General features: G+C 46.7%; 1 protein-coding gene across 1 annotated transcript in view; it reads right to left on the bottom strand.

Moving 5' to 3' along the window:
- Nucleotides 1-402: 402 nt before the first annotated feature.
- The window catches only part of Pard3 (par-3 family cell polarity regulator), a 546,246-nt gene continuing 519,428 nt past the window's right edge, over nucleotides 403-27,220 (bottom strand). The window contains 3 exon segments of the mRNA XM_032887697.1: nucleotides 403-802; nucleotides 5,446-5,573; nucleotides 15,668-15,788. Coding sequence (XP_032743588.1) covers nucleotides 460-802; nucleotides 5,446-5,573; nucleotides 15,668-15,788 — 592 coding nt within the window. The 3' untranslated portion in view covers nucleotides 403-459.

Genomic DNA, 27,220 nt, shown 5'->3' with positions numbered 1-27,220 from the left:
TGCTGCGAAGTTCTGGAAAGCCCTCGTTCTGGTGCATGCTGCAGTCACTTCCGTCCTCCAGAGACCGAGATGTCACGTCCACAGGGAACGGGTGTCGGCAACACGTGGCGGGGGAAGAGAGGGTCTCCTCTCTAAGATGAAGCTGTGACGTCCACAGGCACCTTAGGCATGGAGCTGAAGTTTCCGGTACTGCTGAGAAGCAGGGAGTTGATGCCTTGAACTTGAGGTTGGGGTGGGGTGGGGATGGGGTCCTTCCACGAGATATACGCAGTGGCAAAGACATTAAGGCCTTCCATTTCTTTGCTCCTGCTGCTTAAAGGCACTGATACCAGTGACAGAAGTGTTCTGTAGTACCACCGAACGGAGGGTTTTTGTAAAAAATAAACTCCAGGAGCACAAGTCTTCATGGGGAAATGTCCTTTATTGCATGACACAAAATGCTGCCATCCTCCATTGAGCTCAGGAGTAGAAGGGCCGCCCTTTCTCGGGTGTCTGCAGTCTGTTCAGCCTGGCCACCTGAGAAGGAGACGGGGGTACATCTTGCCGGAAGGGCCCTCTGACTCCATCCGCTGGTGGCTGCTTCTTCAGTTGCTGCTCTTTTCGCCTCTGCTCCTGTCGGAGAAGCTCCTGGGTCTCCAGCATGACCCTAGCATTGAAGCCATGGCCACCTAGATAGCCGTTCCTGGAGCCCTGGTAACTGGAATACCTGGGGTTCTCCTTGGCACTCTGGAAGCCTTCACCAGGGGCGTAGTTCTGTTCCCAGGAATCCTGTGATACAGAGCTGGCATTCTTCCTGCTTTGTCTGGCAATAAAGCAAAGAAGTCAGTCAGGGATGAGAGAGAGAGAGATGAGTCTCCAGGCTTTAGCAAATATCGTCAGGACCTGATCACTCACCAGGTATCATGGTGGGGGCTGGAGATCTCAAAATTGATAATCAGAGCTTGGGAAGATAGCAATCCTGGGGCTGCTAAAACATGTTGCATAAGCACAGTGATCTAAGTTCAGTCCACAGCACCCGAGCAAAGCTGGGTAAGATAGCACACATTCGTAATTCCAGCACTAGGGAGGAGAGACAAGAAGATACAGGGGGCTTGCTGGCAGGCTACCTAGCCTACTTGGTGGGCTCCAGGCTGTCAAGAAACCAACAAGCAGAAAAGAAAAAGAAAAAGAAGAAAAGAAATGACCCAAAACAAAACAAAACAAAACAAACAGAAAAACAAGGTAAATAGTTCCTGAGGAATGACATGTGAGAGTGCCCTCTGGTTTCACGTGCACACGTGTGCCTGGGCACTCACACACATGCACCTGCGCTGAACATGCAGCCACGCCACAAAAACCACATAAAACAAAAACTCAAAACAACCACCACCACCACACAACAACAAAAACCCAAAACCAAAAACTTGCTGGTCCTCAGCCAGTCCCTAGTTTCAGCTAAGTGAGGAAAATGAAAGTACAGCAGGCGGAGAGCTGGGCCAGCTCAGCTGCAGGAGCACTGGCCTAGCCAACAGGAGGCCTGGGCTCCATCCCCAGCACGACATAAACCAGGGGTGGTACTGCATGCCTATAATTCCAGATTTTGTGAAGCAGAGGTAGGAGGGTCAGAAGTTCATGATCATCCTTGACTATACAGTAAACTCAAGACTTGCTTGGGTGACAAGAGACTGTCTCAAAACAACAACATCACTCATAAAACAAAGCAAATAATGCAACAGGAGGGGCTTAAAATCTTCAGCTTGGCTCTCTGGAGCCCTGTGTATCAGCAACTGATACGGGTCAGGGTTGCACAACTTCCTGTCTAGATACGCTATCCCCCCCACCCCACCCCCCACCCACACATGCACCTCAGCTTAGATAATTCACTTCCTATCACTCCAGAATAGGGAGGCAAGCCCGGGCCGTATGGAAACTTCATGTTCTACTACTTCTGCAAGGGGCTGGCTGCGGTTTTCGGGAAACGTGATTCTGAAACATCTTTAATTTACTACCAAAGCTCTAGATGCTTCTATGAATTTGCAATAAGATTGCCTTTGATAAAACCTAACAATTTTGTGTCAGGAAGGAAGGCATGCCCTATTTTTCCTCCTTGAAAATAGAGGAGGGAGGAGAGGTGACAGTCATAAAGAAAATGTATTATTATTGCTCCATTTATCAACACGAAAATCATCTGGAGGCAGTAGGTAGAGCCTGCTTGTGTCAGCCTCTTGCATTAGCACACAGGACGCTGCACATTCGTGAAGAGACCATGGGAGGCCACTATGTCTCCCATGGGAACAGAGTGATCAGCATCTGAATGTTCTGGGATGCTGGCAATATGGTCCCGGGTAGAACCTGCCCATTTTCCGCATGGCTGAAATAATAGCTGGGGACAGACACTGCAGACGGAAATAAAGTAAACTCTCAATGTCACCCCCGGCTCTGTGATCCACTGAGAAGAACAGTGGCTCCCATCTGGTTCTCCTCATGGGAGCCACAGCAGAATCCTCAGATGGGACAGAGTAAGTTCCTTTACCTAAAGCACGGATTGTCCTCACTTAAAAAAAAATCATAAACTGATCCTCCCAGAGATGTGACAGACGGACAGTGTCAGTGTGACAAATGTCATCTCTTCATCCCTGACTCTGTGATACTGAAGCCAGTTACCTTCCTCCCTGACCCCGCATGTTCTCTGCATAGAAAGACACGCTGCAGCCACCCCAGAGATGCAGGTCCTTCCTTCTTTGAAGTTTGTGAAAATTCACTGAGGTTGGTTGGGGATGGAGGAGAAGGTGCTGTGGGAGGAGAAACCATTTCGTAGCTCAAGTTTGCTTCAGATTAATGAGTACAAAATAAAGCAAGAAATTCTTGAGGTCTGAAATAGGGTATGGGGAACATGAACACACACACACACACACACACACTCTCATATAAACACATACACTCACTTGCACATACACACATTCTCATACATACATATGCACACGCATATACACATACGCACACACATAAACACACTCTCATACAAACACACATATGCATTCTCATACACACACATATACACCTGCACACACACATACACACGCTCTCATACACATACACACAAACATGCAACTCCCTTACTTTCCTTGGTGAGGAAGCCATTGGTGTCCATACGTTCTTCATCAGGAAAGAATTAGCAATGAGCCAACACAAGAAAGGAAAAGGAGGCAGATGGCATTTCCTGTTTAGAAGGCCAAGGAAATGGCTCAGTGGCAAAGTGCTCACTCTGTAAGCACGAAGGCCTGAGTTAAATCTCCCAGAACCCATGTAAAAAGCCACGTGTGACCGCTCACATTTGTAATCCCAGTGCTTAGAGATGGGAGGATCTTTGGGGCTGGGCAGCCACCCTAGACTAACCAATGATCTCTAGTTCCAGTGAGAGACATTTGTCTCAGGAAGTAAGACTGATAGTGCCTGGCCAATATTAGCTGAGATTGTCCTTTGGTCTCCATAGGTATGGATAGACATGTATACCAATGCACACACATGAACATATGCCTGCTTGTAAACATGGCAGGGGGTAAACAGGGGAGGGAGGAAAAAGAAAAGGAGAGAGGGAGGGAGGAAGAGAGAAAGAATGCATCAGAGGGATCAGCATTTGAATGTTTTGAAGAGTCAACAATATTATAACATACTGACACATATACACACAGATACACAGATATATACACATACACACACACACACACACACACACACACACAGACACACACACTCCTACATTAGAAGTTAAATATCCAGTAAACATCCAAGTACCTGGCATAGAAAGGACAGCTTAGGACCACAGAGATTCAGATTCTGAACTGTCACTCGTTCACGGTGTGGCCTGGAGGAGATGTGTTCTCCAGGCCCAAACTACCTCATATGCCAGATGGGCTGTAGTTGCTGAATGTATAAGGTACTGGGGGAAAGAAAATCAGTGAACCACTACATGTAAACTGCTCAGAAATGAGATTGGCTCTTTTCAAATGACTTATGGGATCTGGAGAGCAAGTCAGTGTCTAATATTAGCTTCTGGATTAGGGTAGAGAGGGATGGTGGCCACTTTGGGGACCAAGGATAAGAAGTAGGAAGTGCACTGTTAATTATCCCTCCCTTGCAGAGAGAGACAGGTAGGTTGGGAGCCAAGAGCTGGTCCCAACTCTTGGGAGTTGTGTGTTTGTGTGTATATGTATGAGAGTGTGTGTATATGTATGAGAGTGTGTGTATGTGTGTGTCATGGTCATTCCACAAACAGTTATACATCCTGCCCATGGTCATTCAAAAGGACCACAGCAATGGCTGTGCTCTCACTGGATTTGTTCACAGTCACACCTGGGTCAGCTTGGTGTGGCCCCTGGGCATCTTACTGTACCCGCAGCTGGGTACTAATTGCCCTCTACTGGTTATAACAGCTTCATCACCATGTAAGGAACTTGAGCCAAAGTCACAAGGCAAGGTCTTTACCACCAAGGTGAACAACAAAGAGAGACAAAGAAGGCGGCTTTGAAACAGACAAACGGATGTGGACTCCATAGCTCTGGTGGGAGAGGACGTGAGGGCACAGTGGTTGGGTGAGAAGCGGAGACGGGAGAGCAACAATAGACACAGTCACCACAGGGAGGAGGGAGAGGGAACACAGAGTGCAGGGGGAGGAGAGGAGCCCTGTGTTATGGGTGCTACATGGTGCCAGTGCACAGGCTCAGATGGAGAGCTTCCTTCAGACACCAAATATTTTTAAATAGGGCTTCTGCTGCTGTGATTAAAAGACCATGACTATAAACAACTTGGGGAAAGATTTCTTTCAGCTTACAACTCTCAGGTTACTTTTTCACTGCTGAGAGAAGTCAGGGCAGGAACTCAAACAAGGTAGGGACCTGGAGGCAGGGGCTGATGGAGAGACCATGGAGGAATATTACTCACTGGCTTGCTTTCATGGCTTGCTCAGCCTGCTCTCTCATAGCACCCAGAACCACCAGGCAAGGGGTGGCACTTTCCAGTGGGCTGGGCCCTCCTACATCAATCACCAATTGAGAAAAATATACCACAGGCTTGCCCACCAGCCAATGTCATAGGGACTTCTTTTCCCCAGTTGAAACTTCCTCTTCGAAAACGACTGTACCTGGTGTCAACAACCAGGTGGTGACATAAAACTAGTCAATACACCAAAGAAAGGAGCTCATTTCAGAATTAAAGAAAGCATGCTAGTCTGGTTGGGAGCCAAGTGAGGGGCTTTCCCCCAAACCGGCACTTCAATCTGGCTATTGTTTTCCCACTGATAATTGCGGGGAATTTCACTTTTGTGTATGCACATGTGGCCTTCTTAATGGTGCTGCCATCAGATGAGAAGTGCCCCCCCAAGCTAAGCATGCCCGGACTGCCCACTCCTTGGTGACCCTGGTCCAAGCTGGGAAGGCTGTTTCCACGGCGCTGAGGGCTGTGGCTCACCTTGGCAGGGAGCTGTACTGGCGCTGGGCCTGCTGGAAGCTCTCTCGCTCCTCCTGGCGCTGCCGCTGCACTTGAACCTCCACTGACACCGAGTGCCGACCACTCTGCGATGCTGGCCGGGAGCTGGACTGTGGGAGAGAGAGACACAGCTTGTCAGTAAGAGAATGACACCTGCCTTGTCGTGCCAAGAGCAATGTCACTTCAGTTCTGGTTCTTCTGCGGTGCTGGGGATGGGACCCAATGCCTGGCCACCACGGGGCAAGTGCTCTGTTCTGAATGACACTGAGAAGCCTCCAATGCTCACTCTCGTGAAACGACTTGGAAACGTTTTACAGACTATGATTTTATTTATCCGCATTGAGTTTATTGTTATTTTGCTTTATTATTTTGAGACATGGTGTCATGTAACCCAGACTGGGCTTGGGTTTACTGTGTCACTTTGAACTCCTGATCCCCTTGTCTCTACTTCCTGAACACTGGGATCAGGATGCCTGACTTATATGGTACTGGGTGTGGACCTCAGGGCTTCATGCGTGCGGGTAACCACTGTACCAACTCTGCCCCCTCTCACTCAAGCTTCTTTGAGAAAAGAATGATATCATATCTTGGCTTGAATTTTTACAAATTCCACTTTAACTGTGGAGTTTGGTTTGGGCACATCGTTTAAAATAGAGCGGTCAACTTGCCAGTGTTTCCTAGTGAGGCTTGGTAAATGCTGACATAGATAGTAGTTGATATCCCTCGCGTAGCAAGCACAAAGCTCAGACTGGAAGTTAAAGCCAGGCTGGGTGGTGGTGGTGCACACTTTTAATCCTAACACTCTGGGACAGGAAGATCTTCACGTGTTTGAGGCCAGCCTGGTCTACAAAGCAAGTTCTAGGACAAGCAGGGCTACACAGAGAAATCAGGTCTTGAAAAACAAACAATTGAAAAAAACAAAATAAAGTTATGACGGATCAGAGGGCTGGTAATGTAACTCAGTTGATACAATGGTCGCCGAGCATGTAGGAAGTCCTGGCCTTCTCTCCTGTACTGAATAAAGTGGACATAGTAGAATACGCCTGTAATCCCAGAATTTAGGAGGCAGAGGCAAACGGATCAGAAAGTGAAGGTCAGCCTAAATAGTGAGATTGAGGCCAGCCTGGGCTACATGAGTCCCTGTGTCAAATCAACCAATGAACCAACCAACCAGACAACAAGACAAAAACAAAATAAAAATTTGCTACCATAATTGACAAAGTCAGGGTGAGTTCCTGGGCCTATGGCTTAAGGCTTTTGAGCTGGTGAACATTTAGTAATTATCTCTTTTGTCCTAGAAATGGTAACCAATATGGAGGGTCTACTTTTATTACGAAGTGACAGCTCAATTTTGAAACTAAAGATCAGCTTAAAGGAGGCACTGTTACCAAATATGGGTCTCTGTCTCCACGGACATGAGCCAAAGAACACCAGGGACCCTTAGATCCTTGCCTTAGCATGGACATGTAAACTAATGAATGCTGGAACACACCTCCCTTGGTCAACAGGAAGTGGCAACTGGCCAACTTGACCCTAGCCTCAGAGATAGCTCTACCCGGCCACGTACCCCGACCAGCAGGTCATGTGAGGAGTGTGTTTTTCATTTACAGTGGGTTATCAAGTTTATATACTGTGCCGTGTAGACCAAAATAACCACCAACTTCACAGAATACCCAGGCATGGCTTACTGCTGCTCTGTGGTCGGCACCCCAAGATACCCATCTTGTTACGCATCCAATGTGTGCCCCTCTGTGACATTGCATAGAGTATACACATTCCGTGTGAAGAATATCAGCTAGAAAGCTCTTACTGAATTTTCCATTAGCACTGAAAACCAGTGGCGGGCTAAGACTCAATAATGGCTTTGTCAAGTAATGGCCTTAGCATTCGTAAGAGAGCGTTAAGGTAGCGTGAGTCCTACTCCCTGGAGAATACCACCCCCACGCATGTCTAAAGAAGAACTCGGCACCATCAGTTGCTCTCTTTCTGCCAGGATGAAGCACCTCGTGGACTGGAAAGCAATATTGAGGCAATGCCCAGGTCACATATCTAAAGCAGATATCCTCAGCCAACATACGATTAAAAAAATTCCGATACAAAATTAAGGTTGCAAGCGGTTAGACTTTATGGTACCCAGTCTGTATTGGGGGAAATTCACAACCATACTAACTGGGGCAGATGCGTGACAGAGGCTATATCCAACACAGTTCAAACGATGAATGTACCAGGTATCTTCAGCACAAAAAGCACTGAGGGGCGGGGAATGGTTCAGTGGGAATAGTGTATGCTGTGTAAGCATAAGAACCTGACGTTGGATTCCCAGAACCTACCTAAAGGCCTGGTATGGTGGTGGGCGCTTGTAATCCCAGACCTGGAGAGGCAGAGTCAGGAGCCTGGGGCTTACTGGCCAGCCAACCTAGCCTAATTGGTGAACTGTGCTTTCAGTAAGAAACCTTATCTAAGGAAAGGAAGGAAGGAAGGAAGGAAGGAAGGAAGGAAGGAAGGAAGGAAGGAAGGAAAGAAGGAAGGAAGGAAGGAAGGAAGGTGGTTCCTAAGGAATGATACCTGAGGTACATACACACACACACACACACACACACACACACACACACACACACACAGACAGAGAGACAGAGAGAGAGAGAAAGAGAAAGAGAGAGAGAGAGAGAGAGAGAGAGAGAGAGAGAGAGAGAGAGAGAGCAGACAGATATAGATAGACAGATAGATTGATTTTCCCCAGTGAGTTCCTGCTTTGTCACACACAGCATCCTCTACGTTAGTGAAGACTGGCATCTTCTCCCCCTTCTATGAGGCAGGACGCCACTAAACTCCTGAGTGGTGTTACACCTGCTGGAGCTTTGGAAACATCACCAGACAGGGAAAATATACAGTGTAAACCGTGTGGTTCACACTGCACCCCCAAAGTTTCCTTCCTCCTCACCATCGTGAGTGACCCACACATGTCAGGAAGGCGCTGGCATTCTGCAGTGGGACTTAGTAAGCAGCAATTTAAGCTCACGCTGTTTTCTGACACACTGCTTGCGGGGACGTGAAAAGAAAATGGAAGATCTTACGAAAACGCAGGTATATTTTTAAGTTGTTTCTCCCAGCAGCCTGAAAATTTGATTCTGACAGAGGGGGGGAAAAGTTGAAGGGCTTTTGTTTCTTCAACTGTGCACTTTCTGACACCGTTCAAACCTTGTCAGTTGTAAGTGTATACTGAGGCTCTGGCAGGCTCCAGGAAAGATCATCACAGGGGCTGAAGCGTGCACAAGTGAATGACTGAGGTGCTGACAGGCTGACACCTCATCTAATCAGATAGAAGCTTCAGCCTCATCCTCATTTCACACTCCCTTTTCCCAAACCTGCAAAGGCGCATGCCAGTCTTAAGAGGCAACTCTAATAGGCCACATGTCTTAGGGAAGATTGTGTACTTGGGTACTGAATAGCAACAGGTCGATAAAAACCACTCTGGCAACTTTCACACTCGTCCAAAATTAAAAGTAACTTTAGGCTTGGGAGATAACTCAGTTGATGACTTCCAAACCCAGAACCAATGACAAGAAGGAGGAAAAGGGAGAGGAGGAGGAAGGAGGAGGGGAGGGAGAAGGAGGAAGAAGAGCAGAGGAGGAAGAATAGGAGGAGGAGCTGCCAGGGTTGCACACAAGATTATAATCCAAGCAATGGGGGGGGCATAGACCAAAGGGGCCATAGGTCTCACTGGCCAGCCAGCCAACCAAAGCAGTGAGTTTCAGGTTCAGTAAGAAACCATGTCTCAACAAAAAGAACATGGATGGTGCCCAAGAAAGAACCGAGGTTGGCCTCCACATGCACTCACCTGCACATCCATGATAACACACACACACACACACACACACACACACACACACACACACACACACAAGTAACCTCTCAAAGGCTCAATGCAGATCTCAGACGTGTTATGAGAACAGTTGATGAGAGGAAATCCTACCTTCAAAGGCTGCACTTCAGTCCCCATGACAGAAGCACAGCCATGTATCTGAATCAAATGTTACAAAACTAAAGACAAGAGGAAGAGAGAACACGTAACTCCATAGAGGAGTCTGTGTTTTCAAACACTCCCATCAGAAACAACAAAGTGTGTGTGTGTGTGTGTGTGTGTGTGTGTGTGTGTGTGTGTGTGTTGGGGGGTGAGTAGAGTGTTTGTTGCATAAGTATGAAGGCCTGAGATCAGATGTCCAGGGTCTGTAGGACACCCAGGCCAGCCCATTTGCAGCTGGTGGTTCAATGAAAGGTCCTGTTTCAAAATGTGGTGAAGAGTAATGAAGAAGATAGTGTCTACAGTGACCTCTGTCACACACGTGCATGATACACACACACACACACACACACACACACACACGCATACACTCACTCATACACAGGCAGACACATACATATACCAGACACAGACACAGACACAGACACAGACACACACACACACACACACACCTGCATACAATATTCACAAAAAAGGAACAGTTGTACAGAAAATCCAGGTGCCAGCAAAGTGTCCCAACCCTGAAATTCAGACAATGAAGCAAAGCTGCTTTAGCTGCAAATTACAAAATCATCTAGGTCTTGTTTGTAATGAAATCGGTTAAAAGAAATGACCTTTTAAATTTAAAAAAAAAAAAAAAAGGCCCCCAAGTGCCGGGTCTAAATAAGAAAAGACACTGTGAGATAGAGGTTGAGTATATTATTGTTAGCACAATGGAATCTCTTCCTTAAAACCACAAAATACACCTGCTGCTTTTGTAAGTGAGCTGCAAAGTACCGGTCTTTATCATGATTAGAAAGATGCTACTTCAAGACTGAGAAAGCTGAAAAATGCTGGTTCCATTCTGGTAAAGAAAAATCTATGAAAGACCTCCACAGAGTGCCACGGAATTTGCATCAAGTAAGCATTCCTTGCAGCTAATTAAAATTATTCTTTACAAAATTAAGATACAAGGAGAACTAGCTAAAATAATTAACAGACTGATGGGAAAGACTATGTAGATAGTAATTAGAAATAGGCAATACATAACTTTTTACAGATTATTATAAAGGTAGCAATAAATAATTGTTAGTTTATTGTTACATACAGATTTCATAATATAGAACACACTCGGTCATTTCATATGGATAGAAAAGTAGTGTGAGGTATGCATATATGCATTATACCGTGCATAATTCTTATAAATGACCATTTGGAAGTTTTTTATTTTCTACATGAACATGCATAATAAAACTCCAAATTTCCTGAGGCACATATACAAAAAAAAAGCTTGTGTGTTTTAGATAAAAATAATGACAAAAATTATATCCCTTTAAGACAGTGGGTCGTTATTTGGCAAGCTAAACATATGTAACTCTCATATGTACTCCATACTGATTAAAATGACAATTTAAGGGTCTGACAGTGAGTAGAAAGAAGTTTTATCCAATTAAGTCACACAAGTGATTCACTCTGATTAACTGTGGATACTGCTAATGATGGTCATTATCTTCTATAGTTCTCTTATTTACAACTTTAACCACAGTGAAGCTATCTTATGTCACTCTCCAATCCAATACAAACCACATTTGGCCCTGTTTAACCTCCCAGATCGGATGGGATTGGGGGCCTTCAGGGTGGTAGAGCCAAGACAACTTTTAGTCTGTCATTTTTGGTGTCTCAGTCCTCTGCCAAACTCTTATTCTGTCAAACTCTTGTGGGCTCTGAATGTTAGGAAGCTTAAGTGCTACTAAGAACTTGTGTAAAAGCTGAAAAGTCCTCAGAACACCGTTTCCCCTGAATTCTTTATAAAGGCATGCTTTGGCATTCATGCGGCCTCTCCCATCAGTGCTCCTGTCTGTGAGACTTCCCTACCTGAAGCACCTAGGGTCTTGAGAACTGGGTATAGATCTACAGAGCAAGCCACTGGCATCGGCAGCTCATAGCACCCAGCTCGCTTCCACTGCAGGTAGCACGGCCCACGGGTACAGAGAAGTTTGCCTACAGGGGTGGTTACGGAGCCTAAAGCAAGGGGTCTACTTTGCTCTAGCAAGGGGCTTTCTCCATAAGGAATTGGTACCCCTCTGCTGCTAAAACAGCTTTCTCTAGGGACACTTCCAAGGAAAGGACTCTCCGTGCAGCATAAGGGGAGAGGTTGATGTCTTCTGAATGAAGGACAAAGAACAACCAGGAAGCAGCAGCAGCAGATGCCTTGCGAGTCATTAACACGATGACAACAAAACCAAACCTTCAGTTCTCAAATCCCTGGGGCATGGGAAACAACCAGGGATGCAGATCAACCCTGCCCTGTACTGGGCTCCTTATGATAACAGGCAAAGCACTGGTAGCTGGGAAGAACCATTGTGAGCTCACACCTTCCAGGAAGATGGAGGAAAAGGCAGATTTTCTGTTCCTTTAAGGAATACAAGAACAAACCAAGCTCAGGAAGGATGGGGACATTCACACAGCACAGGGTCAGTTTTTTTCCTTGAAGGATTAATGTACTTTCGGTCACTACTGACAGGCAACGGAGAGGAATTAGTAATATTATTAAAGCCTCTGTTATCCCACTTCTCAGTTGCTCCAGCCAGCACATCGCCTGTGGGTTGAATGGGTCCCCCAGCATTCTGTACTCTGTTGTGCACTGTCTGCAATTTAATTCTTTTTGAGTAACCGTAGCTCCCATCTGAACCCAAGACCTCATAATAATGAACACCCCAGCAACCTCTCAGTAACTTGCCCTGAGTTACCTCAGGGAAGAGTTAAGGATTTGTTTAGGCTGCACCTGCATGGGTGGAGAAGAACCTGCTTTTCCTCTTCCTCAACCTGGGAGAATAATTTCCAATTACAGAGCTCAGAACTTTTCTGGGCCCGTGCTCTTCTAAAGGTCTTTTGAGCCACAAACCAGCTCTTTCCAATGCAGATACTGTTTTGAACAGAGGCCCATGAGCAGGTGCATCCCACACTGCTGGGGTTTGCACTGAACATTTCCAAAATAGGTGAGGTTTGAGGGCTACTTGCAGTAATTTTTGCCTCAGGAAGCTCTGTAGATGGAGTCATTGGCTAGGAAACTCTCTGTACGATACATTTGTAGATGGAGTTGTTGACTAGGAAACTATGCGATACATCTGTAGATGGAGTTGTTGACTAGGAAACTCTTGGGTACACCTGGCTACAATAGGAATGAGTATTTCCGCTTATGTGCACTATGTTTTCCTAAGGCATCAAGATGCACTTGATGTTCTTTAACAATAAAACGAGTGTGGACTGTTCAAACATGGGAGACCATGCTCTCACACCTTCTGAGTACAGGGGAGCCACCAGGTCAGCAAGCACATGGGGAGAAAGAAGATCCCTAGCTACTGGAGGGGCAGTAAAAACAAGAGGGGCTCATGCTCTGCCTAGGTCACACCAGCAGCTCTCACTGAGGGAACAAAGAGAGCGGATGTTATGATGACAGCAGAGCCGAATGGCGGCTGCTATAAGCTCACTTATGTGATCAGCAAAAGGGAGAGACCCCGATTGTTCGCAAATGAAAAATAAAAAGAAAAGGGCAACCTCTGATCCACAATTTAGGAAATTATTCCATAACTAAGGTGACCAGTTTGCCATGCAAGTAACTGCCTGCTCTGTCATCACGAGAAACGATACATAGGCCATACTGTCTAAAGTTACAATGGCACCTGGCACACGGTAATCTGACCTATGACCTTTGGTAGATGAATTTCCTAGGTGCAGGTTTTCTCCTATCTTCTCTAGAGTGATTGTTCCTATTAAAGAGACGGTATGGAAACACCCGAATCACAGACAATTCCTCATTCAGACCTCTCTAAAATCCTTCCACATTCTCTCAGTGGAAATATCCTACACCGAGAGACAGTCACTTGGCCTCAAACTTGAAGTGCCTTCATTTGGGTACAATGTCACTAGCTGGAGGCTGAGGCAGGAGAACTGAGAGTAGCTTTCTCTGCATCGGCTCCACTGCTGGGTTTTAGGAATACACAACTTTCTATCGGGGCTTTGTTCTCTCGAGCTGTGTGACGGTGGAACACGGTAAGCATTCAAGAAGTTTACAGATCAAGTCGTTAACCGAAAAATGAAGGCCATGAAGATGCTGGCCTGAAAGTCCATTCCTGAGTAACAAATGGTGTGCCTCAGAGTAGACTGACTGACAGCGGGGACTGTCATGCAGTGTGGGGGCTTACAGGTTAGAGCGGAGCGTGTGACAACTGCTCCCATCTGCGGTGGCTGCATTCTCCTTCAGCTTCACACGGTGCTGGTAACTCTCTTCAGACGCAGTTAACTATCTGTTCACTACACATCACATAAGAGCCCTGCTTTAGGAAACCTCTCAGGGACAGATGGAGTCAATCACACCAAACAAGTGTACATTATCACAGTTCCATCCTGTCGCTACAGAGACGACTCAATTTACCAGAGGATGAATCACATCCCTTATAATGAAAACACCCCTAAGAGAAAAACAGCTCCAGAAGACAACTGGACAGTTGTTTAGGTGTTGGATTGGTTTGTAGCACCCAGGGTCAGGCCAGGATGGACTTGGGACATTTTCACACCAGAACGCTGGTCTCCCATCGCCATTGGCTATTCTAAGGCCGGTCTTCCTCACTTGATCCTAGGTGAGGGCTACAGGTTTTCTTTCCAAATCAATCTTCCAAATGATCATTAAGATCCTTGATCAGAAACCCTTGAAGGTCTCTTGCTTTGCACAGTACACTGGATGGATTGGGTGTTGGGAGCAAGAAGGGCCTGGACCGAGGTCACCCTGACATTCCAGAAGGAGACTTGTAGGAGGCAAGCATGGCTGAACTCTCTCTAGATCTCTATCTTTGCTCACCCTCCCCTCAAACCAGCCACTGCCGGATTCACCTCAGCTGGGAGGGCCAGCCTTCCTCTGGTCAAGTAGGATCGTCATGTGTCTAACTTAAGTCTTTTCTCATACCATTCTTCCTCCGCCCTGTCCATAAGTCCAGTACAACGCACTTTATTCCAAGAACTGTTTTGAAGGGACTCATCAACCCCTGGGCACTAGTCTCCTCTGCTTCTGTGCCTCAAGTGCAAGGACAACATGGCTGTCTCACCATGGTTCTTAGGTGTCTGGCCATTCTTACATACATTTGAGCTACTGAGGTGACCCATCTTCTAGCCGCACAGTCCCGGCCCCCTATTCAGACTAACCAGTCCTGAGCCCAGAGTCCTCATCAGGACTGTAGTGCATCCTGGCTTTTTACCTGTTGGTCTCTCCCATCTCGATCATAGCGTTTCTTAGTCCTCCAGACAGTCAGTGGGAGCTGAACCACCACAGGGCTGGAAGTTGAATGCCCAGAGGGGTGTTTGCCTCTGTGAGCGGCTCTTACTGACTCACTCCCGCCCTCCCGAGAAAGCCTTCCAAACAAACCTTCTGTCTACAACCCCAACTCTGCTAACGCCTCTCTACCCAGAAGTGCCACCTGGTTTCGCAGGTGCAGGACATAGGAGTAACAGCTACAGTCGTGTTCTAAAGAGAGCTCCGAGGTGGCCATGCACAGGATGGGCGAGAATAGAGGCAAATACCTGGCAGGGCTGGGAATGTGGCTTGGTTGACAGAGTGCTTGCCCAGCACCACAGCTAACCGGCACGATGTGTATGTACCATGCTTGGGGGCAGAGGCGGGAGGATCAGGAGTTCAAGGTTATTCCTGATTATACAGTGATTGGGGGGACCAGCCTGGGCTGTATGAGGCCCTGTCTCAATAAAACAAAACAGAGCAAAACAAAAAGAAACTGGAGGGGTGAGGGAGGTGGAGGGAATGAGGGGTGGGGCAGGCAGGTCAGAGAACCGAGAACTGACAATCTCTGTCTCATAGACACAAAGGATCAAGAGCTGAACTTGGCTCTGCTCTACAGAAAGGCACTGAGTAAACTTAATAACAAACGCGGAGGAGAGCAGACATTCTGTGGTGGTGTCTCGTCAGACGGCGATTTGAACCGATTACCCAGCGGACAGATGGTAGAACAAGACACAAAATGAAATTAGCAATGATGGAACCCAGATGGAAATGAGGGGAAAGGTCAGGATGCTAAAGGTCAGAGAGATTTGGCTCCATCTCGTCTTATTTCATAAAGGACTGAGGTCATAGCTCAGGGGCCTCTCTTGCGGGGCGGCTGTCAGCCTATTTGCTGGGCCGAGGAACCAAGCACTCACCCAAGATTGCTCAAAGCTGTAGGTACGGCGCCGGTCTTCCACGTCCTCATCCTGTTTGGCTTGCTGGAACTCTTGCCGTAGACGTTGTATCCGGTCATGGTTGCTAGGGGTGGATCGATTGCTAAAAGAGAAGGGGCAGCCATGAGCACCCTCAAGAAAAGCAACCATAAATCACAGTTGTGAGGGGGGAAAAGGGCTGCTAGCTGTGGGACATTACTCAAACAGGAAGTGAATTTTTACAACAAAATCTGGGCGTTTGAAATGGTCATTTGTTCTCAGGACTTAGGGCTCACTGGGGCTATTCCAGTAGCGCTCTGAGAGGGTGAACTGTGTTTGGAGAGAGACCTCTTTCATAGTGATCTCTCGAGGTCTCACTTCCTTTCTATAATCTGGTTAGGTGCTGGCAGTCAAGTCCAGACTAGCTCCTCCAGCTCCCTAGCCCAGAGCACGCCATTCTTCTTTGACTTCTACATATGAAGCAGAGATAATTACCTTCCATCAATATCATCCTAATCAAGTGACCTGACACTAACCGCCCACCCCAAACAGCAACAACACCCAGCCTCGCAAGCCAGGTGTAGCATATACCGATGGTTCTGACATCTCTGTGGGAAGCTGAGGCAGGAGGATCGAAAGTTCTAGCCATGCCTGAGCCATTTGGTGAGATTCTGTGTCAAATTAAAAATAAGACCAAAATTTAAAATGAAGCTGGAGGTGTGGTTCAGGGGTACAAGGCCAGCCTAGTGTGTTTTCTCTGCAGAGCTGCAAACAATTAAAGTATATGCACCTGTGTGGGTATCTGTGTGCATACATGATTGTATGTTTATGCATGTATATATCTGTGAATTTGTGGATGTTCACGTGTGCATGTGCATCATACATGTGTGAATGTGTGCATGTGCATCATACATGTGTGAATGTGTGCGTGTGCATCATACATGTGTGGATGTGTGGATGTCCTCGCTGATATGAAAGACTGCATCATATTGCTATTTCATCAGTTTCCTGTTCACATGTCATCACATGTTCACAAGATATGATTTTCACGGTATAATGGGAAACACAGAAAAATCAAGGTAAGGTAGTGTTTAAGCAAACCACTTGCTTAAACAATGATGCTTTCACTTTGTACAGCACCAAGCTTCCTTTTCTACAAACAGCTGTAAGACTGGTAGAGAAGGCAGAGCTTCCCCCACCCCGCCAAGTGTGGAAACTGGCATTTTAAGGGGGTGACTGGCAAATGTTTTGGGTGGGTCCGTCTGAGAACATGAAAGTTAACAGATCTGTAAATGTGCTGTTTCAAACCAGTCAGCTGCTGGTGTAGTCTCGAAAGTCCCCTCCAAGCTTCTGAAGCACGCAGGCCACGGTTCCTACTGGCTTTTTAAAATAGAGTTGCAGCTATCTCTCGTTCCAGGACATTAGCACTAACTACCAGCCTACAGTCCCTTCTTTTCCATGCCAACAGTGACTGTCTAGGCATGCTATGGTCTAGATGCCAGCGCAGTGACGGAAAAGTGAGCATTTTCCAACCTTACTGTCCCTTTAACATTACTGTCACTTTAATGACTGTGGCTTTTTGCTCCCAGCATGCATCAGTGGGAGGATGGTCAGAGGCAAGACTAACTATGAAAGTGCTCTGACCTCACCAGGACCACTGCTCAACCGTTTCCATGCATTAGCTGTGCATTTACGTATCTCGTGAAATCCAAGCAAGTGACGGAAACCAATCTTCCACCGTCTGTGATGAGGCGAAAGTCATTCCCCAACAAGGTGGCTGATGAGGTCCTTAATTTCAGTTTTGGTAACCTCGGTGGCATTCTGGAATCAGCTAGAACTCCCCTGGGCCTTGGTCTCCAAATCTGCCCAGTTCTTATTCTTTGCACTGGTTTCTTTAAGCTTGTGTTCTACAGAATTAGACGGGTTTGCCCTAAACCAGCAACACCACTTTTCTGGCTTTAGCTGAAGGCGGGCTTCGGCGCCTTCGTGATTGATGGTGATGATTTCCGAGGACGGGAAGGCCATCAAGCGCCCTTTGGGAATACCCATTGGCAGTGTGGAGGTGAGACCTGGCTTCAGCAGAGGGAACTATTGTATCAGCTTCCTTGTTTCTCAGGCCAGGCTGTGACGGGCCAATCATTCAAATCTGGGCTTTGAAAACTCGGATGAGCTCTTTTGCCAAGAAAGCCAAAGGAGATTTAAATATTCATTAGCAACAGTGACTAATCCCTACACATCCCAATCAACCTAGATTAGGGCTAGCGCCAATTTAAAGCTGGCCTTTTTCTTTTCTTCCTATTTTCCCCACCCCGGTGAAGAATAAAATTAAACCACCACCAAAGTAGATTCAAGGGATGACTGAGTCAAAAGAAGTCTTAATGAAGAGTCTATAAATTGCATTTCCAGAGACCCCCACCTCGTGGGGATCTGAACAGAGATGATGGGGGTTTAGGATTCTCTCTATGAACACACAAAAGACACCTTTAGTCCAACTGCTAACACTTCGTTTTCTCTCGCAATACTGGCTTTTGTAGCTTGACTGCTTGAGTACATGCATGTGTATGTACATACATGCCTCTCTGTGTGTGTGTGTGTGTGTGTGTGTGTCTGCATGCACACATATGTACTATTTGAAGAAGATTTGCTTTAGTTCAATAATGATGTAGGTTTTGTTCTGCTGTTTTCTGTGCCTGGTCCTACAGAGACTTCTAGCCCACCATACGTGCATGGTGTAGTGAGACTTGGAGGTCCATAGAAATAGGACACCTGGCGTGGAACCCCCTCGTGGGCCTTGTGTGCTTTTCCGTTATTTGTGCCAAGTGTAAGTGGAGCTTCTGCAGGCCTGCTAGCTTGACACTCTTGGTGTACAGGGTGAGGGCACAAGTTGTGCAACCGTACCTGTCCCCACTCACTGGTCTGAGGATGACCATCTAGGAGAATATGACGGGTGTGCTACTTGTGAAGACTGAGACAGCCAGTCAGGGACGAGCCCAGGAGTACATTCAACATCGGGCTCCATAGCTGAGAAAGCTCCAGTGCCTCACTGACAATAGGGTTAAAGAGTCATGACACAGGGGCGTCTACATACCATGGAGAGGGGCTAAGATGAGGGACGGACTTCCTTCCTTCCTTCCTTCCTTCCTTCCTTCCTTCCTTCCTTCCTTCCTTCCTCCCCTTAATTCCATTCTTTTCCTCCCCCGCCCCCCGTCTCTCTCTCTTCCAGACACGGTTTCTTTGTATAACCCTAACTGTCCTGGAACTCACTCTGTAGACCAGGCTGACCTTGAACTCTGAAATCCGCCTGCCTCTGCCTCCCCTAGCTGGAGCAGTGCTGGAGAGCTCCCCCTGGTGGTGCAGGTAAGGTAGAGTCGACAGGCTGACCAACAACTACTACCCAGACCCATATCTAGGGTTCTAGAATCCGCCCATCCCAACACCTGTATCATCTGCTGGGATGCATGAAAAGGCCAGCCCTGCTGTCCCAAAGCTACAGGATCTCCAACACACACGGGGCAACAACGGGAAAATGGGAAGGGTCCAATATTGACAGTTTCACAGAAGCCTGAGATCTCAAACCAGACCAATGACTCACTGCAGTGAACATTCTCAAGTGGAGATGTGCAGCAGAGAGGTTCACTGGGGGGCACACTGTGACACGCTACAGTTTCCATGATGAGAAGATTTCTACGCTTTGTTGTTGTGATGGTGGTGGTGTGTGTGTTGGGGAGGAGGTTGCAAGGATGAAGGGTAGATATGAAGGGACAGGGAGAGGAACAGGACTGCACTGCATGATGGGAGAGTTGCAACCAATCAATGAAAAGTTTTTTAAAAAAGAAAGGAATGGTGTGTGCTGCCACAGCCCAGGTTCTTCCGTTTTTTTTAATAAAACAGAAATTATAAATACGGTTTTTACCTTAAATTTAACCACTGACTTAATGTATTTTTTGATTCAGGACAAGTCAAACACAAGAGGGCAGTTGGCAGGCAGTAGCTACCTCCACTTTATATTCTACATTGCTGTTTTCTGTTTGCTTCCTTGAGTCATTTATTTCTTCTGTGTCAACTGCAGCCATGTGGCCTCTGAATGGCAGTCCTGAGAAACAGATGCAACCGGGTTGGAGACAGAGTTCATCCTGAGGCTCAACAGGCCAGGGGTAGAAAATATTGGGGGTGGAGGGGAAACTGTTAAGATCACAACTTAATTTTTTTTTCCTGTATGTTTTTATATGTATGGGTGTTTTTGACAGGCATGCACACCTGTATGTCATGTGCCCACGGAGGCCACAAGAGGGCACCAGATCTCCTGGGACTGGAGTTAACAAAAGGTTCTAGCAGCAGGTGGGTCCTGGGAATTGAACCCGGGTTCTCGGGAAGGGAAGCCAATGCGCTTAACCACTTTGCAATCCCTCTGGCCCCTTTGCTTTTTAGAAGTTTGGAGGTTTATCAAGCCACTCAATAAAGTCGCAAGAGTGTGATGACCTCTGTCGGCGCTGGAGAGACGACCTTTTTCTTTATCTTTACCAACTGAGCCATTTTGCCAAAGCACGACTAACTTTTAAACTGCTGTTTTTCTGTACGTAATTAAGCATGCTGAGAGGTTGTACAGGGCTCATCTGGTGTTAGGTGTTGCAAACCTAGACAGGATTTAAAGTATATGGGGCAATATGTTCACAGGTTTCATATGCAAATATCTTTAAATATCATATAAGGAACTTGGGCATCCACAGATTCTAGTATCCAAAGCGAATGCCTGGTGGCTACTAAACTGTACCAAATATCTGAAAACGGGCATCGTCCTTACAGCCTCCTAATTCACCTTCTCCTTCCCATGTACACGGAGCCTGGTTGCACTCTCTTGTGGGCCTGAATTCTGACCCAGCTTTTTAGAGGAGCAAAGAGAGTTTGCAAAGGGAAAGGAATGCTTAATGAAACTGATGAATTCTTCACAGACTAAAAATACCGTGGCATTTGCATTTTTTAATTATGCAACAGAACTCTGAAAACCTAGATCAAGGGTAGAACATTCAGACCCCAGATTTAAATGGAGGGCAAGCCAGGCATATGTTTGTTAAGTAGGGATTTGCTACCTTGGTGCCTCTGGCCGTGCCCATGGAAGATGTGAACACCAGTATGAGGGTGGACAATAGACCTAACTGGATTGTGGTCGGCCTTCCCTGGTCCCCGAAGGGGACAGTGACGGTTATATCTGACACTGGAGAAGAAAGCAGCTAAACATGGTATGGGATGCATTTGTTCAAATAGTTCTTTCTCCCCCACCCTCTCCTTTCAGCTTTCAAACTTCTACCAGGAAATCAAATTCCACCTCCATGAAGCGTCTCCTAACTTCCCAGGCCAGCTTTGTACGGAGTTCTCCCCTCAGCTGTCCTCTGAGGAAAACACTGTTACAGAGTCTCTCAGAATGAACACCCATACATCTTTTCCTCAGTCCTATTCACGACCATCACCACTGGCAGAGCCCAATGTTCAGCAAATACTTCTGAGGCTCACCTTCTTGAATGCTGCCTTTCTGGAACTCACCCTCAAGCGTGGACAGGACCCACATTTGTTTCTAGTTGATGAGGTGAAGTCACACCATTGTTGGGTGTGTAAGATTACACTTATACAACCACCCTGATAAGAATAGGGGGTCCATGCTGCTCGCCTCCGGAATTGAGCTGCCTGCCCCGATGTCCACGGCTGCAAAGAAAGAGCAAGGAGGTCTGGGCTTCCCCGGCAGAGCCTCTGTGGAATAGCCAGCCTCACTGACCTCTTCACTGTCCACCATGAGACCCTGAGTGGAGGAGGATCTAGCTGAGCCATGTCTGGACTCCAGACCCGCAGTAATGGGATACAGATGTGTGCTGTTTGGAACGAGTGAACTTGTGTTAATTTGTTAGCTTCTCAGACGTAGCTCACTGATAATTGCACGTGGCCGGTTTGGCTTACTCTGTCCAACGGAACACCTACGGGAACGATAAGGACGGTGGTTTGAGACGTGACTGTCACGGGTATGCTCTTTCCTGCTCTTGACGAGAACATTTCCACAGTGTAAGGATGTAAATATAAACAAGACCAGGCAGATAGCTTCGTCGGTAACTTCCATGCAAGCATGGGGCATCAGATTTGATTCTCAGAAGCCATGTAGTAAAAGCCAGATATGGTGGCACACTGTGTATCACTCAGGGTTTCTGCTGCTGAGAAGGAAAGGTGTGAGATGATGTCATTACGCAGGCGAAGGCAGGTACAGGATAGAACGAGGTCTGTCATTGGACGAGAAGGAAGGATGAGAGGGAGAAAAGTTTTAGAGAGAGGAGGAGACTGGAGCGAAGGAGAAGCAGCCTAGAGAACATGGCGGCCGATGTTAAGATTCCTCTCTGCACCTTTACAGGTTGTTATGAATGTTCTTAAGGGATGGGTGTGTATGCATGGCTTTGTGTGTCTGGGCAATTCTATCTTATCAATTGGATCAGAGGTTATTGTGTTGTGTGTTCTTTCATGTGGTGATTTAAGAGAGTTTGTGGTGGTGGAGACACTGGGCCATCATAGAATTGAGACGTATATTTCTGGCATGGTGGTAGCCTGCCTGGGGAACTAGGTGGGTACAGAGATTGATGCCAGGCTCAGAGAGAAGCCATCAGCAGTGTGGTACGGGATGGAGCAAAGCGGGTGAGAGGCTTTGCTGACTGAGATGAAGATGTCTATCGGATATCTTGGGGCACTGCGGTACCAGACCTAGTGCTGGGTAGAAGACAGCATTTAATTTTTTATACTATTACAGCAACAGAAAGGTTTCTTTCAGCTTACTACTCTCACATTTCCACAGCCGAAGGAAGTCAGGGCAGGAACACAAACAGGGCCGGGAGACTGGAGGGATTCTGCTCACTGGCTTGTATTCACAGCTTGCTCTATCTGCTCTCTTATAGCACCCAGGACCATAACGGGTAACATGCCCCACAGTGATCTGGGCTCTCCCACATCAATCACTAATTAAAATACATCGCAGGCCTGTCCACAGAGCAATGTATTTTCTCAACTGAGGGTCGCTCTTCCCAAAGGACTCTAGTCCACGTCAAGTTGACATAAAAACTAACCAGCAAAATCTGTGAGGTGGAAACAAATAGATGCCGGTTGGCTTGTCAGTCAACCCAGTCAGAGTAGCAAGGATCCCTGTCTCGAAAAAAAACAAGGTGGACAGAGGCGAAGGAAGACGCCTGAGGCTAACAAGTCATACATTCAGGCTCATGCACACAAAGGGTGAGAGAGGTGGGGCTAGGGGACACAGAACTAAACTAAGTCTGTATCTAAGCACTAAGACTGAGGGGAGCTCAGCCAAGAACAGAGCAGAACTGACCAGCCCTTACTAGGTCTTTAGCTGTGAGCCACCCTCAGAGCAGTGCGCGCTCTAGAGCTCCCTCCCTCAAACCCCCAATCACTTACGCTCCTCTCCCAGCTCAGTCATGTAGAAGAGTATCGTGGGGTGGCTCTCACTCATTAGAGTGACCTAAAAACACACACAACTCTGTCCTTGCACTGGAACTGAGTAAACGTGGCCTGTTGCAGAAACAGGTTCGTCAAAAGATCGGAGGAAATGGATGCTTGTTGTGCAGGGGGATTCTGACACTATCATTTATAAAGATGGTCCCTGCGAAGCGCTGGCCTGAAAGAAAGTCCGCCAAGTAAACACTGGTATAGAAGATACAACTGGAAAATCAATGTCCGCTATATACCTTATCAAATAAAACCGTGGAACACCAGAGATATGGTGTACGTTCAGTAGATATCGTCCCAAATGCTCAGGGTGAATTGTTTGTTTTGGGGATAGGAGGATCTCTACTAAAACTACCTACCACACTTTGTTCTGAAAAAAAAAAAAAAAATCAGTACTCAAGAAAATTTGGATGCGATCTGGTGAGCCTTATGTTCCCAGTGTCTATGTTTGAAGGAGACTATGTCGGTTTGTATATGCTCGGCCCAGAGAATGGCACTATTAGAAAGTATGGCCCTGTTGGAGGAGGTGTGGCCTTGTTGGAGTGGGTGTGGCCTTGTTGGAGTGGGTGTGGCCCTGTTGGAGTAGGTGTGTCACTGGGGGTGTGGGCTTTAAGACCCTCATCCTAGCTGCCTGGAAGCCAGTCTTCTGCTAGCAGCCTTCAGAGGAAGATGTAGAACTCTCAGCTTCTCCTGCACCACGCCTGCCTGGATGCTGCCATGCTCCCACCTTGATGATAATGGACTGAACCTCTGAACCTGTAAGCCAGCCCCAGTTAAATGTTGTCCTTTATAAGACTTGCCTTGGTCATGGTGTCTGTTCACAGCAGTAAAACCCTGAGACAGAGATCTAGGGGCTGATGGAGCTTGCTCACAAGTCACCTACAAAGAGCTATTCATTTAGGGTCCTGGGCTTATCAGGTAGACTTCAGGTCATTTATTTCGACAGGAGAGCTGCTCAGCAAATGTCCATTATCCACGCCGGCCTCCATTCTCAGCCACTTCACTTTTGCCCGATCCTCAGCCCCACCAATTTACTTTCTGGCCTAAGCTCAAAATTCTATTCCAAATGCTAGCGAATTTCACACCTGTGCTTGGCACCCAATTACTGGAGATGCAAAGGGTCCATTATTCTAGGTCCTAATTAAAACACAAGAAGTTAATTTCCAGATATTTCAGATCCTGGAAATAATGCAATCCACAGTCAATCAACGGTTTTTTCCTACCAAGAAGCTTCCATCGCTCTGACAGGTATCCTATTCATCTGTGTGTGTGTGTGTGTGTGTGTGTGTGTGTGTGTGTGTGTGTGTGTGTTTGTGTGTGTGTGTGTGTGTGTACATGCATACACGTGTGTACCAGAAGACGATGCTAGGTTTTTTTTTTTCTTGATCACTCTCCACTTTATTTATAGAGACAGGGTCCTTTGCTGAACCTGGGCTCACACTCATCTGTTTTGCTGAGCTGGACAGGTCAGCAAGCCCTCATATCCTTGTGACTCTGACTCCCCAGGACTAGGATTGCAGAGTGTGCACCACCCACACATCATTTTATACATGGGTTCTGGGGATCAAACGCAGGTTCTCATGCTTGCACAGCTGAGCCATCTCTGCACTCCTCATAACCATCCCTTCTCAAAGCACGGTGACTGAGACAAGCTAATTCCCTTTCTTGTAGAATTGTCCTCTCCTGGTGCCCAGCTGTGCATCCCAACACTGACTCTGAAGGGTGGATATTTCATAGATGTCACTTAAAGCAACAGGGAGACTGGGACAGAAAGAGACTGACTGTGGGAGCAACCGATGTGGGGGATACTTGTCAAGCTGTCTTGGGAGCAGGCAGCCATAACCAGCCAATACCTCACATCATTGAGCAATGTCTCACTGTGATGTAGACCACGGATATGAAGGGTTGTAAGCCTTTTAGGACAGTCAGCATGATAGAGCAGAGGTAGATCAGCTCTTAAACGGAGACAGCAAATCACAGAGGGGCTGTTGCTGCACTCAGGAATGTAGGCAGAAACACCAAACTATGGCACCTGCTCAAAGCCAAGGAAGCCACCTCCTGACACTGATTTTGTTCTGTGCTGGTTAGCAATCCCATCGATTAACCCTGATCTTCTTTTGCCAGAGAAATAGTTTTCACCTACACACATCAGAAATAAGTTCTTAGTTGCTGTAAATTAGTAAGCAAATACAGATTCTTCATTAAACTCATTACATCCATCCGTTAGAAGGGAACACTCTCTTTTGTTTTTCCTCCTGGCATTCAAGTCCAGAGCATTCTGCTCAACCTGAGGAACAAGCAGCAAGGCAGAGGTGGACGTAGTGGAGATCTGTCCTCCGAGACATGGTGGTTATTCTTAGGGAGATGACAGTGAAATTGAGGGCACTACTCTGTGTGTGTGTGCACACACATGTGTATGTATGTTCATGTGTGTGCATGTAGTGTATGTATATGTAGTACATGTGTATACACATGTGCATGTGTGTGCATGTGTGTATGTGTGTGTGTATATGTATGTGTGTGTGTGTGTGTGTGTGTGTGTGTGTGTGTGTGTTGTATGTGATCTGTGAGTACTGTACTCACAGACCAGAGGTTGACACTGGTGTCTTCCTCAATTCAGGGTCTCACTGAACCTGGAGCTCATTAGTTATGCTGTAAGTTGCAGGGATCCCCCTGTCCCTGTCTCCCCAGCACTGAAGTTACAGGTATAGCCCACCATGCCTGGATTTCTGTGTGAGTCCTGAGGGTGTCCCTGGGTGCTCACGTTGGCACAGCAACAAGCACTTAGGACTAAGGCGTCTCTCCTGCCCAACATCTTCGCTTTCTTCAGAAAAGGTCAAAAGTTGTCACCCTTTGAAAACCTTTGCTTCTTTTTGTTGGAAGGGAGTGTTTCGAGGCATTGCTCTGCTTCCGGTCACCTGTCCAACTGACAAGGCTGAAATTGCTAAGCTAGAATTTGGACAGACCAAAATGATGTGGGGCAAACTGATTCTCAGGCTGCTAATGCTAAAGCATGCTGGGCAGGGATACAGGATTCCCGCCATCTTGTAGGCTCCGAGACGGATGAGGAATGGAAGGAGTAGGGAGGCTAAACCAAAAGATGCACCGGCTATCAAAGTACAAATAAAAATAACTCCTCCACACAAGCTTCATTAAGTTTTAGCGGCAAATATCTTGGGGTTTTACACTCAGGCCACAGGTCATAAATTCACAGTACCCCCCCCCACATGTTTCACAAACACCTGAATTCAATTTCTCTTTGGACTGCGGAGCAAGAACGTGTGTTACAATTAATTATGCCTGTGAAGTTAGCTTTGAACAGGGGCAGATTTTTTTTTTTTTTTTTTTTGTGAGGCAGGAGAGTATTTATGGTGTTCGGTATTTTGGGACAGCTCTTTCTCCCAACTTGGCACTCCTATGTTGGTGGGTAAATCTAAATTCAGTCAAATATAAACATGAAGTAAATTATTATAACTGTTAAATAATGTTTTCATTTTCCATAGATAACTCAGATATACAAGACACGGAGCCAAGGTCTTTTTGGGTTAACGGAATTCGGGTAAATAGATCTCTGCCTGTGTACAAATCAATCACTTTAAATTGTACAGTGGCATCTAAACAGAGACCAAGTAGCTCTGTTTATATGTGTCTGTGAGCACATGTGAAATTAGCCACTTAGGGAATACCACGTCACCTTCAGTTTCTTTTTACAGTTTTCCTCATCATCTGTGATATGAAAAGAATTATGAGAGGCTTGTGCAAATCCCACAGGCACTCCCTCTGCTCGGCTGATAAAATTCATCTCCAGGCTGCGACACCCGTGATTTGTTGGCCATTTCGCACCAATTCCAGTATAATAAATCATAACAAATTAAAACCATAGAGCTATACTCTCTGGGTTAAAAAGCTGGTCATCACGACTGTTAATCCCAAGTTCGTTCTGATAAAAAGCAGTTCTGGGTCCCAGGATGCTCTGCGGATCACAGGGAGGTCGCCCCACTGGTGGGGAGCTCGTCCGTCCTCTGTGGCCCCTGGTAACAACCCCATCGTCTTATAAGCAGTTCTCTC

This window comes from Rattus rattus, chromosome 17 (genome assembly GCF_011064425.1).
Source record: "Rattus rattus isolate New Zealand chromosome 17, Rrattus_CSIRO_v1, whole genome shotgun sequence".
NCBI classification, from domain to species: Eukaryota; Metazoa; Chordata; class Mammalia; order Rodentia; family Muridae; genus Rattus; species Rattus rattus.
The sequence above is the reverse complement of the archived record's forward strand: the minus strand, read 5'-3'. Positions and strand labels throughout refer to the sequence as shown.